We start from the raw sequence: 13,037 nt of genomic DNA on the forward strand, positions 1-13,037 counted from the left end.
TTGCTGTGGTAAAACTAGCCCATGACAGCAACTGCAAGAGAGAGTTGCGTGAACACAGGACGGGTTCACGATGCTGTTTTACAAAAGAATCAGTCAGTTTGTTTCAAACCTGACCTTGATGGTATTAGGAGACGGGCCCGGTTTCATCTGCTTCTGCATTTGCTGCACAAGGAAGAGGCAGAAGAAGGCAATCCCCATCGATGAGGCATGCAATGCTATCCTGAATCAATGGCTGAGCAGAGAGCAGATCCCAACATTTTCGAATAGCTAGTAACATTTTCAAGGCTGGGATGTGCATGTGTTACAGCAGCTGCCACAGCTCAATCATTCATGATTGGATCGATTATACACGCACATCGCTGCAGATTTGTCCGGGAACAGGCAGATCCATTCGAATTGTTCTCTTGCTCCTATCCGTCGATCTGTAACCAACCAGTGATGGTGAAAGCAGCGATGGGGAGAGGAGATAGATGGTTGCAAGAGAGGGGAGCGGATGACGAAAGGAAGGGGAGACGAGGACGAGGGCGCGCCACCGGACCACCAGACAGGAATAGCAGAAACCACCAAAATTCCCAGTGGGATACAGTTTGGCCGCTCTACTCCTCATAGATCATCATCATCTCCCCCCGGCCGGCCCAGCGCAAGGCGAGACCACAGCCAGCCGAGCCCGAGCCCATCACATGCCATCGCCACTTCGCCCTTGTTCTCTCCCTTCGCCTGCCACATCTTCTTCTTCCTCACGTACACTCACTGCCGCGGCGTCGTTTAACCTTTCACCTGAGCCTACCTACCTGTACCTGCCTCCTGGACCTCCATTGCTCGCTCACTGCTCCGGTTCCTCGGGGAAGCAAGCACACATGGTGCGCACGCACGGCTCGGCGGCATCGCATTCACTTCCCTGCCCGGCCCCGGGGGGTCTGCGTCCTCCCTGCCAACGCATTCACTAGCTAGCTGCTGCTGAGTGCTGCCAGAGCTACCTCGCACTGTGCCGCTGCCTGCTCTCCTCGTCCTGCTGCAGCGCCAGCACTAGTCCTAGATAGCCCTGCTCCAACTGAGCTAGCAGCTGGGTGGCGGTACATAACGAGAAAAGGGGGAGGACAGATGGTGTGGAAGAGCTGGGGCGCCATTGCGCTGCTTCTGCCCGCCATTGTCGCGCTCGTCCTTGCCGTGGCGCCGCCGCTCTGCTCCGGCGCCGCCGATGTCGCCGTCGGCTTCTCCGCCGCCCCGCCCCGCGTCTCCAGGTCGCCGTCCGCCGCCTTCGCCTTCCGCGTCGCGCTGACCACCACCGGCGGCGGCGGCGGCGGGCCGTGCGGCGACTGCACCGTCACCTGCCTGGTTAGTCATTGGGGTCTTGTCGACCTCACTGTTTATGGTCTCGGGAGGAGTCGAAAAGAGCAATTAATTAGCCGATAATGCATCTTAATCTCCGGTGGGCCGGGAAGATCGAGTGCTAATAAGGATGCTTGTGGTTGGCATGGCATGTACGCAGCTGGACGGCGGGACGGCGTCGGCCTGCGGCGGGTCTGGGAACGGCGGCGGCAACGGGACGGAGACGGTGAGCTATGCAGGGCTCGACGACGGGAACCACACCTTGGCGGTGTGCGCGACCCGAGGAGGAGGGCAGAGCCCGACCTGCGCCACCTACGCATGGGATGTTGGTTAAGTAACAGCCTCCCCTCCCCACTGTCAACTGAAATACTAGGCCTCAATTACATTCCCGCTGCTGCCTGCTATCTCTTCCTTGCTTTACTCAAAACTTTACGTCATTTACTCATTTACTGCTTACTGTACATGCTTGCATTTGAACTCTGAAGCATATGCAAACTACCACCACCAGTACTTTCAGTTCTTGTTCAGACATGTCCTTGATCACCCCGTACTAGACAGAGTTTTTACCTGTACGTCATGCTAGTAATAAGTACTTCTATGAAAGATTTTTTTTTAAAAAAAAAGATGCTTCAAGGGAATGGCTGTGCACATGCATGACCCGATGTGTACCTGCCCCGTGCAGACACTGTCCCCCCGACGGCGTCCGTCTCGGCGGGGTCGGCGGCGTTCACGAGCGCGCCCAACGTGTCGGCGCTCGTCTCCTTCACCGAGCCCTGCCCCGGCAATGGCGGATTCGTCTGCAACGACACCTACTGCAATGTACCCTGCCCCTCCGATCCTGCCAAAAACACTCGCATTGATTGGTCAATGGTGATCAGATCATCTGCTTAGATTCCTCCTGAAACTAACCGCACGTGCATTGTTCCCTGCTCGCGCCTGCAGCTCGTCGTGTACGGCCCCGGCCGCGTGGAGCCGTCCACCCTCCAGGAGCTCCGCCCCGGCCTGCTCTACTCCGTCGCCGTCGCCATCTCGCCGGAGGCCCAGTACGGCCGGATCATCCTCCTCATGGGCAGGGGCTTCTGCACGGACGCCGCCGGCCACCCCTTCACCAGGACGGCCAACTCCACCTTCACTCTGCATTTCGGTACGCCGACGAGGATCCATTGCTGCCATGCTTGCTAACGCTACGCTAGGCCTGCCGAGAGTTGTAAGGGCTCTGCTCTGATGGCATCCTCTCCTTCTCCGGCCACTCGTCGGAACGTTTCAGATCGAAGGGATGACTCCATGAACATCACCGCCACCGTCCCCGAAAAGATGCTGCAGATACAGGGCGTCACGAGGCTGGTCCAAGCCACCAACGATGAGAAGGACCTGAGGGTGTACCTCTCCTTCGCTCAGCCGGTGCTCAATTCGTCTCAAGAAATTCTGACTGCACTCACGGCAACTGGTGCCATACTGACGCCGACCAAAAGAAGCACCCTGGGGAATCGCCGGTTTGGCTATGTTGTAAGTTCAGATTCTTCATCAGTTACAGCTGCTGCTTCATTTCGTCCGTATATATTTTTCGACTGATGCCTGGTTAAAGGAAATTACCCTATTCGTTATGTATCTAGGTGAACAAGATATCGGACACCGCGATTGTGACTCTTGCCCTCGATGCGAGTTCTATAATCAGCAGGCAAGGGACTCCGGTTAGTTCAGCGGAGCCATTCACATTTCTTTATGGTTAGCCACTATCCGTTCGGTTCAGTATACTGCACAGCTACTTGTATGTATTTTCAGATGCTGCCTAGCTGCAAAATGTGGGATAAGATTTTGGACCCATGGTTACATTTACCACCTTTTTTTCCCTGCTTGGTGTCGTCGTTAGATACACACAGACCTTCGGTTAAACTCTGCACATCAACTTGGAGGACTAGTTCTCGCGACATCCAGGTTTTGGTAAAGTTTGCAGAGCCTATGTTCAACTTCAGCTCCTCATCAGTGCAGGTTTCTGGGGGCAATGTACTGAGGCAAGATAAGATAAACCCAATACAATCTTAAATAAATGACTTCCCTTTTTCGCCTTGAAGATCAATGTCTCATGGTTCGTTTTGCTTTCAGCTTTCATGAAGCCAGTAAGAGCATGTACGCGCTTCGGGTGCAGGCGGTCGACAAGCTGGTGTCCGTCCAGGTCGCTGAAAATGCAGCCCAGGACGTGGCTGGAAACCCCAGCCTAGCATCAGACCGTCTTGAAGTGAGGCACTGTATGAACATTTTCCCCGCTTCGTAGTTAATTATGAGATGTGCAACAGTTAATCTTGACTTACAGACTCATTGGCCGGCACAATTGGTACCATGTATCTTCAGATTCTGTGCCCGCGTCATCGTCATCGATTGCGGCCATCACCACTATCATCTTCGTGGCAACTGCTGTTGTTGCCACGCTCCTCACCGTCTCGACATCGTCGCTCCTCGCTTCAGGAGCTATCCCAAGACCCTGCTCCTATATGATCTCGGAGCCATCAAGAAATCTGTTGGTACGTTTGCCGTCAATACGGGCTTTTCATGGTTCACAAAGCAGACCACAGCTAGCAGTATGCTGATGGACCATCTGATGTTTTGAATTTCAGAGAATGGCATGCCACATCCAAATCTTTGCTCTGTCGAGATGGCTGTCAGTTAATCTGCCAATTGAGTACTACGAGTTTGCAAAGGGGATAGAATGGAGCATCCCATACATGCGCCTTCCATGGGAGGGCCCAGGTGCAGATCCATTCCTGGGCTACTCCACAATGCCTGCCATTGCATTCTCGGAGCTGCTCGACAGGAGCGCCGTAGGGGCTGCTAACATCTCCTATCCCCGAGCACAAGGTCAGACGGTGATGCCAACGCAAATCCCATCGGATCCGGTATTACCAACGGAACTCCCGGGAGATGGGAGCCCGATAATGCCGATGCAAACTCCGGGAGACGCAACGCCGGTGATGCCAATGCAAATCCCGTTGGATGGGACGCCGCTGACTGCAATGGAGTACCGGTCCTTCTTTGAGGTTGGTTGGTTATTCTGGTGGTTCTACCACTTCGATCACTTGTAAGTTCTGATGGAGGCTGAATAAAGGAAAACGTTGCAGAACCCGGACATGAAGCCTGAAGCACAGATTATCATGAAGCTGCAAGATTTGGACGGGTAAGAATTGCATTGAGGCTTTTCTTTGTGCAACGATGGATCAAGGACATATCAAGAAACTAAGCATTCCTTGCAATTCTGTGTTTGTAAACATATGCGTATGCAGGTGGAAGTACTTTGGCAGGAACATGTTCTGGCTGGGCGTGATCGGGGGTGGCCTCATCCTGCTGCACCTCCTCACCCTCCTCTACTTCAAGCTGAGGTACCGGGGCAGGGAGGGGCGGCACGGCCACGGGGCGCTGGTGCTCCCTAGGCTGGAGATCATGGTGGCCGTCCTCGCCGCGCCGTGCATCGCCCAGGCGGCGGCGGCGGTGATCAGGGGCGGCACCGCGGGGCGCCTGGCGGCGGGGATCGCGCTGACCGGCTTGCTGACGGCGCTTCTTGTGGGCCTGCTGCTGTTCCTGTCGCTGGGCATCACCATGGGCAGGCTGCTGCAGTACAAGGAGGTGCACCGGGAGGGGCAGGAGTACCACTGGTACCAGGAGCTCGTCCGCCGCACGCTGGGCCCCGGCAAGCGCGGCCAGTGGACGTGGAAGGACCCGCGCCGCGCCGCCTGGCTGGTCAAGCTCGGCCCGCTCTTCGAAGACCTGCGGGGCCCGCCTAAGTCCATGCTGACGCAGATCGGCGGCGGCGGCGGCGGCGGCGGGAAGCGCGCCGGTGGTGGCGCGGGAGGCGGAGGAGGAGGGGGGCGGATCATGGCGTCGGAGGACGAGGACGAGGACGCGGAGGCGCCCGTGATCCAGAAGGTGTTCGGCGTGCTCCGCATCTACTTCACGCTGCTGGAGTCGGTGAAGCGCGTGGCGGTGGGCATCGTGGCCGGCGCGCACGCGTCGTCGGGGCGGCCGTCGCGCGCGCACGCCGTGGCGGTCGTCGCGATCGCGGCGTTCCAGCTCTTCTTCATGGTGCTCAAGAAGCCCTTCATCAGGAAGCGGGTGCAGCTGGTGGAGATCCTGTCGGTGGCCGGCGAGGTGCTCGTCTTCGCGGCGTGCCTGGGGCTCATCGACCAGAGCAGGAGCGGCGCAGACGGCGGGTGGCTGCCCGACGGCGAGGCGCGCGGCGTGGGGCTGGCGATGCTGGGCGCCTTCGCGCTGGGGTTTGCGGCGCAGGCGTGCAACGAGTGGGCCGCGCTGCTCCGGCAGGTGCGGCTCCTGAGCGCGGACCGGAGCTCGCTCCTGGACGGCGCCAAGACGGCGAGCCTGGGGCTGCTGCTGCTGGTGCTGCCGTCGTCGGTGCTCGGCGACCGGGTGGCGGTGAACCACCCGCAGGACACGCCGCCGCCGGACGGTGGCGGAGCCGGGGAGAGCGTGTCGACGTCGACCCCCGGAGAGGGGGCCAGGGGCGAGAGCGAGGGTTCCAGGGGATCCTCGAACGAGCGGTGGTGGCTTCGGCAGCTGCGGGAGATGGCCAAGGCGAGCTTCAGCAAGGAGGGCGGCGCCGCCGCCACCACCGGTGGGGAGGAGGAGGCGTCCACCAGTGGCACCAAGTCGAGGAGTGGGGAGTGGAAGGCCAAGTCGAGGGGCCTCTACAACGACCTGGAAGCCATCTTCTCCAACAGGTGAGCCTATATGCCCTCCATTGTTGCAGGGCAGGCGAGCGCGGGAAATGAATGAAAAGCCTCTGATTCAACATGAATGTTCTGTTCTCTGTGTTATAGCGTCTTGTGAATTCGACTGGTTAGTCGATCTTTTAGGAGGAAAAGATGGTGTAGATGGTGATTAAATTTTTGCTCTGCGACGAAACAATGAATTAGCTTAGATTGGCTCGCTCATTAGATATTTGAAGTGAAGCTTGTGAGTTGTGAGGAAGTGCTTTACCTCAGTCCTCACTTCTCAGTATGCACTATGCACTGTGCCATTAGTTGTTGCCGGCCGGCAAGGACGCTACAAACTCGTTGGCCAACGTCTCCGATTCTCCGAATGCTCACACACACAGGGGCATGCCTTTTGTCCTTCATGCTCGTTTCTGTCCTTGATGACGCTATCCCGATACTATGAACATAAAAATTTATTTAAGTTGATGAAGTGCATTGGAAATAATGTTAATAAGTCCGTTCAAATTTGTAAAAAGTTAATTAGATTAAATATTCTAGGCTTCGATATGTAATACAAATCTTGTATACAAATATATTTTTTGTATAAACAAATGTGACCCTGATGCTGTTAGGCAAGTGGCGACTGGAGTGCGTTCTTTGTTATTAGCCAATTTGGTTTCGAGACTTGCATCCTCTTAATTAAGTGGGGATTGTTTGATCTTCTTGACAATTTTTTTATATTATTAGGGGGAAAATGATTCTAAGATCTGTTTGGATCCATCCAACTAAATAATTAGAGGTGTTCCGACCCACTAGCTAAATGATAGGTGAAAAGATATTTGTCTATCCTATCCCTCACTTCCGTTTTAAATACTTTTTCCAAGGAAGGTGGAAGGGCAGTTTGATCTTTTTATCACTTTAGCTGCGTTCAGATGGGTTCAACGAGCTAAAGGAATCTTTTTTTAGCAAACCAGGTAGGCTGCCGATTATATTAAAAAGAAGAAGGGCTCAGATTGGGCAAAACAACAAACATCACCACTGGCTGGTTGGATTGGACATCAACACAGCCACACAACGCTATCGCACCACTTAAACTATGCTCAACTTAACAACAATAACAACTGGTTGGATAGGGACATTAACACGTGCCGCACCGCACATCATGCCACTCGACTCAACTTAAGATACGTTGGATTGGAACATCAACATGTGTTGCACAATGCTATCACTCTGCCGCTACTCTTCTCAAGACCACCGCGAAACGACGTAACACCTCCGTAGTATCACCAGCTAGTAGCTACGACAGAATGCCGTCACCCAAATCCACACCACCACCACCACCGCCACCTTTTTTTTTTTCTTTTTTTAACTATTTTGAGGAAAATAAAGAAAGAAAAATGCTGGCAACAATCACTGCATAGCCTTGAGGGGATGCTGAACCACTGCATAGCCTTAAGGGGATACTGAACCAACATGTTGAATTTGCCTCACGACCTAAAAAGAAATCTTTAACTAGCTAAATTTAGTTTGGTCCTATTTAGATCCGTACCAGATAAATTTAGACAGCCGGTGCATGCAAACAGGACCTGATCCCGATCCTAACAGCACAAAGACTCCATTGGCTGCTGGCGGGCTTCATTTGTTCAACACACAGTTTGACGCGGGGCCGTGGCAACGAGAACGCAAAGGGACGAAGGCTACTGGGCCTTGGCGGCACGAATAGAGCAGGCGGCGGCGATTCAAGACGCTAAACTAGATTATAATATAAACTAATTACAAAATTAATTATTCATCATTAGTAAAAAGTTACGGTAGCACCACATTGTCAAATTATGGATAAACTTTAGATTATAATATAAGCTAATTACAAAATTAATTATTTATCATTAGCAAACGGTTACTGTAGCACCACATTGTCAAATTATGGATTAATTAGGCTTGTGTGCAATTATTTTTATAATTAGACTATGTTTAATAGTCCTAATTAATATCAAACATCCGATGTGACAGGTGCAAAGTTTAGCCAGTGGTATCCAAACTTCCCGAACGTGAGTTCATTCTTCTCGCTCGCTCGATCAACTGGATCGGATCTTAACGGAACGCCGCCGCCGATGGGATCTGTGCAAGAAGTTGCGGCTGCGGTGGTCAACTGGTCGGTGGAGGAAGGAGGAGATCACGTATTCACATCACATCGAGCGGCGAAGACCTCACTGGCTGACTGACTGACGAGGGAGGCCCACCGTCAGTGAGGCAAGCGAGCTAGCAAAGCCAAGGGATACCCTCCCCGCGAACCCCGATGCCTGCGGCAGCCGCACACACCACCACCACCATCACCACCACCTACAGCGCCTCCACCAACGCGCTCGGCCCGCCGCTGCCTTACTGGGCCGTCGGCCGGGAGGAGCACAGGTGGCGCGTCGGAATGGACTCCGCCGCCGCCGCCGCGGGGCTCCTCGAGCCCGGCGCCAAGGAGCTGGCCGCGCGCAGCCTCGGCCGCACCGCCCACAACATGTCCTCCTCCTCGCTCCGCAAGAAGTCCGATCTCGCCCTCCTCCGCAAGGTCCCCTGCGCGTCGCTCCGCCGGCTGCTCGACAACCTCCAGCAGGTCCTGCTCGCCACCAAGCTCGTCCTCCTCTTTCCCGCCGTCATCCTCGCGCTCGCCGCGCGCTTCTTCCACTTCGGCCAGGCAAGTTTTTGCTCTCTCCATCCTCCTCCTGTAACTGCATTTTCCTTTTTTTGCTTCGATTTCGCGCTCCTTCCTTCAATTTCAACCAAATGAGAGGTCCAATTCGGCCTGGCAAGCTGTACTCTGCTGTCTTCCATTCCTCTCCAGGCATTGCATTTGTTTCTTCCATCTCTCGCTCCTCCTTTCAATTTCGACAAACTGAGAGGACTAATTGCTCAATTTACCCCCATGTTCTTCCATCCATGACCTCGCCCTCAATCAAAGAGCGTAGACAGAGACACAGCGCGATACGAATAAAAATGCATTTTGATCACGCGAGCCAGCCAGGCTCAACAGATAAGATTGCATCACTTCATGTGCCGCCTTCATTGGCCGCTAGCTCTGCATCTCAATTCTCCCTTTACGACAAATCTCTGCCTGCCGCTTCTCAGAAACATAAGACCTTGTCCTCAACAGTAACAAAAAATAAAAACTGAAAGCCCAGCGTTTTGTTGCATAAAGTCATAAACTAGCCATCCGGGTCAAAGAAAACACAACAACACGACGCGTGAAGAGAGCAGGACGTTCTGGTGATGATTAGGTTTGCACTAAGTATTTACATGTGACCATGTGGGCTAGCCTGTTTCTGTCAAATTATATTCAATCTCACACAGATGGAATCATGGAATCAAATAGCACCAGTTAAACTAATCAGCCAATCACATGCATGCTTTACCCACGTCCCGCACACATCTAACGACCTGCTTACTCTTCCTCTATTGTGCAATGTTCTCCTTTGGCCCTCTTTTAATTTGAGTTCACTAATAAGTGGCCACTAGTTACTTCCCCATTGACCATGTAAGATGTTGACAGCATAATAGGTGGGCTTCACCTTTCAGCTCCAGCGCAGCAGATTTAGACTGTCACTAGGCTCAACGGCGATATATATCTCCTCCAGCTAAAGTAGAATTTTGGGAGGGGGTGGAGGTTCTTTCTTATCTTGTACCATGGTCCTGTTCGACATGTGAACTAGCTTGCATGCTGGCAATGTTCTTGTTTGTCCTCTTCCAAACACATGACATACAAACAAGATCTTGCTTATCAGCAAATGCTTGTTGCACACGGGGCTTTGCTTCTTTTGTTCCATTGCCAGTCCGCCATTATGTTTTTAATTTTAATATGAAAAGGAAACTCTAGGGTTACACCTCAGAGTGGATTCCATCGAAACTGAAGCTGAAGGAAGTAATTCTTTTGCAGCCAATATATGATTATGACTTTCCCCTTCTCTAAACATATGTTTTTTCTTGAAATTTAACAGGAGTGGATATTTGTCCTTAGCTTAATTGGTCTAATTCCTCTTGCTGAGCGACTAAGCTTTCTGACGGAGTAAGTGTCTTTTGTTCACTATCATATCGCTTTCTGTCTGTGTAACCTGTGTTTTGATAAACATCTTTCTGTTATCTGTTAATGTGTTGCAGGCAGGTTGCATTTTACACGGGACCTACTGGTAAAAACAATTGTTAGCAAACTTGATCCTGTTGTCCAGCCCACAACCGTTACAGTTAGTTTAATCTATCTGATTCTTTTGCAGTGGGTGGACTATTGAATGCAACATTTGGAAATGTAACAGAGGTCATCATCGCAATCTTTGCCCTGTATGAAGGCAAGGTACTGGTGGTGAAATGCTCCCTGCTCGGCTCCATCTTGTCCAACTTGTTGCTTGTCCTCGGAACTTCCCTTTTCTTCGGTGGCCTGGCTAACCTTGGAAAAGAGCAGCCTTATGACAGAGTAACCAACTCAGCTATATTCCACCTATTAGGCTGTCCTTGAAAAAATGAAAAAACTCTGGTGTCTCACTAAAGGAGCATCTGATTTTGTTCTGTACAGATGCAAGCAGATGTCAGCACAGGACTTCTGATTCTTGGTGCACTATGCCACTCTCTGCCACTGATGCTGAGGTATTCTGTGAGTTCCGGGGAGCATATGATGGTCTCTTGGGATGCAGGATTGGAGCTGTCCCGAGCATGCAGTGTTGTCATGCTCCTGGCCTATGTAGCCTACCTTTTCTTCCAACTGAAGACCCATCGCCAACTCTTTGAGCCCCAAGAGGTGTGTACTGTAAACTGTTGCTAATTAGTAACCAGCAGGGGTTGCTAACATTACACCACTTGGACCAAATGAACTCTAATAAGAATACGTGGTCGGACCAAATGAATAGGTCGAAGATGATGGTGATGATTCGGTCTCCCAAGATGAGGCGGTCCTGGGATTTTCTAGTGCAATAATTTGGCTCGGAGTCATGACTCTGATGACAGCGGTATTGTCAGAATTTGTTGTGAGCACAATTGAGGTATGCAGTACAATCCCATGTCTGTATTGCCATCTTCAACCAGCATAGATATACTGCTTTAAGTTATAGTACAGCTAGCGATTTGCTGACTGAGAGTGGTATCAACAGGCGGCATCAAAATCATGGGAACTATCTGTGAGTTTCATTAGCATCATCTTGATCCCAATAGTTGGTAATGCGGCAGAGCATGCTGGTGCAGTCATATTTGCTTTTAAGAACAAGCTGGTACAGAACTTCAGGAACTCTTGCACACTTGTTGGAATGTTTAGATAGTAACCCAACTAATAGAAAATTATTGATTGTAACAGGACATCACCCTCGGAGTATCTTTGGGTTCTGCCACACAGATTTCCATGTTTGTGGTGGGTATTATTAACTAAATATCTTGACATAGTTCCATGTGCTTTTTGCACTAATCTTGAATCGTGGAATCGAAATGTGCTAGGTACCATTGAGTGTCCTTGTGGCTTGGATCATGGGAGTCCCAATGGATCTTGATTTCAACTTGCTTGAGACTGGTTGTTTGTTTCTTGCTATATTAGTGACCACCTTTACCCTCCAGGTAATGTTTCTTTCCTTATTTGCACATATCCAGACCGTGATAGCATGGATCATGAGTGGTTAGTTATATGTACTTCTTATCTAGTTATCCTGAAAAAAAATAAAAAAGGTGCACGGCGAAATTCCTTTAAGCAGAACATTCATGAGCCATGATCAGTAGTTGGTATGGTTATGCTGTAGTCCTCTTTTTAGGGACACAATGATTTTTTTTCCTCCAAGAATCAAGCCATTCTTTGTTGAGTGGCTATAGTACTACTGTCGATATTGTAGTAGCAGCACTGAAAAGCAATATCTTTATGTGTTTTGCAGGATGGATCATCGCATTATCTGAAGGGGCTGCTGCTTCTGTTTTGCTACATCGTCATCGGCATATGCTTTTTTGTTTTGAGGCAGCGTGGAAGTATGCAGTGCACTTCTAGTCTCAGCAATTTCAACCATAATGCATAACTGCTTGATGTTCATCAAATAATCTGATAACATATTGCGATGATAGGTGGCGGCAACGACGGTGTGGATCTGGGCATAGGAAGCAAAACATGGAGGATTTAGGGGTGCCTGAGCTGACAGGTTGGACTGCATTTCCCATTGAGTTGTTTCGGAGTTAATGGTGTGGCCTTCATATGCAGTTTTGCATGGAGCACTGGAGGAGGGCCTGGGTGTTAAGTCTGACTGAAGTAGGCTACTTACTACATGGGTATGAAAGAAAGATGCTGCTTTTCATGCAGCTGGGCTATGCAGAAAAAAGAAGCAGGACATCGCAAAAGCAGTTAAGCAAATCATTCGGTACATATATTATAGCTGAAGTCGAGATATGTTGTAGAGTCAAGTGTAAATTATTGCTGTTGTTCCAACCAAGGCAAGGTGTCGTTCTTTGAATTAATTAACTTGTTATTAGGACTTGAGCTGAGAGGCAAGCAAACAAAACTGGGTGTACCAAGTAAGTTGTCCGTGAAAAAGAAGTGGCATGTATGTAATGCTATCTGAAGAGGAACATGCAGTTTAATTTGGATGTGCAGAACTGTGTTCTGAACTTCTGAGGTGACATTGAGTGTGCACTTTACCGTAACTCGTAAGGGTAGCCATCAACCAGTTGTAACGCGGGTGAAATGGATGCTGCTGCGTTTTTTAGGTGGGCGACGTACAGCATGACGTCGCATTGACTCGTATGATGAACACGAGAAGGATAAGAAGAGTCAGTGGCTGACTGCTGAAAATATGAAGTCTTGCATTGTTCGGACTCTGCTGACTGACTGCTGCTGGGCCCTTTGCACCTACCTGGGCTTTCAACGGTTGCTGCCCGGCCCACCTAACCTTGTTCTATGGACGACTGAATTTTTGAAACCTGTTTTGGGATTCCAAGTCTCACAGCACACGTTTGTGTTCGTCCCTGACTCCTTGTAGGGCATGGCACCGGTCAATAGCGACGGCCTTG

The 13,037-nt window shown here is 51.0% G+C and overlaps 2 protein-coding genes across 4 annotated transcripts; both read left to right on the forward strand.

The window, feature by feature from the left end:
- The first annotated feature begins 533 nt into the window (after positions 1–533).
- On the forward strand, positions 534–6,266 carry LOC117849424 (uncharacterized). 2 transcript variants are annotated; one of them, XM_034730965.2, is made up of 12 exons: positions 534–1,335; positions 1,490–1,658; positions 2,012–2,148; positions 2,272–2,473; positions 2,597–2,835; positions 2,943–3,054; positions 3,200–3,341; positions 3,433–3,575; positions 3,679–3,848; positions 3,942–4,361; positions 4,443–4,498; positions 4,605–6,266. In XM_034730965.2, exons 1-12 carry the CDS (start codon positions 1,102–1,104, stop codon positions 6,055–6,057), a joined length of 3,477 nt encoding a protein of 1,158 aa, XP_034586856.1. In that variant the 5' UTR covers positions 534–1,101; the 3' UTR covers positions 6,058–6,266. The 2 variants fall into 2 exon arrangements, with proteins under 2 accessions (XP_034586856.1, XP_034586857.1); XM_034730966.2 differs by lacking the exon at positions 534–1,335 and having other exon boundaries at positions 1,517–1,663.
- A 2,044-nt stretch (positions 6,267–8,310) lies between these two features.
- LOC117850577 (vacuolar cation/proton exchanger 1b) lies at positions 8,311–12,647 on the forward strand. Of its 2 annotated transcripts, XM_034732435.1 has the most exons (12): positions 8,311–8,715; positions 10,013–10,080; positions 10,173–10,201; positions 10,286–10,482; positions 10,582–10,803; positions 10,913–11,044; positions 11,153–11,269; positions 11,353–11,406; positions 11,490–11,606; positions 11,915–12,005; positions 12,099–12,172; positions 12,232–12,647. In XM_034732435.1, the coding sequence occupies exons 1-11, from the start codon at positions 8,326–8,328 to the stop codon at positions 12,152–12,154; spliced, it is 1,473 nt and encodes a 490-aa protein (XP_034588326.1). In that variant the 5' UTR covers positions 8,311–8,325; the 3' UTR covers positions 12,155–12,172; positions 12,232–12,647. The 2 variants fall into 2 exon arrangements, with proteins under 2 accessions (XP_034588326.1, XP_034588325.1); XM_034732434.1 differs by having other exon boundaries at positions 12,099–12,647.
- The last annotated feature ends 390 nt before the right edge of the window (positions 12,648–13,037 follow it).

The sequence above is a fragment of the Setaria viridis genome, chromosome 3, assembly GCF_005286985.2.
Source record: "Setaria viridis chromosome 3, Setaria_viridis_v4.0, whole genome shotgun sequence".
Lineage (NCBI taxonomy): Eukaryota > Viridiplantae > Streptophyta > Magnoliopsida > Poales > Poaceae > Setaria > Setaria viridis.

Coding starts and splice junctions, on each gene's coding strand:
- LOC117849424 (XM_034730965.2), top strand. CDS start 1,102: ATGGTGTGGAAGAGCTGGGGCGCCATTGCGCTGCTTCTGCCCGCCATT. Junction 2,836..2,942: donor ATCGCCGGTTTGGCTATGTT/GTAAGTTCAGAT, acceptor TTATGTATCTAG/GTGAACAAGATATCGGACAC. Junction 3,576..3,678: donor CCGTCTTGAAGTGAGGCACT/GTATGAACATTT, acceptor ATGTATCTTCAG/ATTCTGTGCCCGCGTCATCG.
- LOC117850577 (XM_034732434.1), top strand. CDS start 8,326: ATGCCTGCGGCAGCCGCACACACCACCACCACCATCACCACCACCTAC. Junction 11,045..11,152: donor TTGTTGTGAGCACAATTGAG/GTATGCAGTACA, acceptor TGGTATCAACAG/GCGGCATCAAAATCATGGGA. Junction 11,607..11,914: donor TGACCACCTTTACCCTCCAG/GTAATGTTTCTT, acceptor TGTGTTTTGCAG/GATGGATCATCGCATTATCT.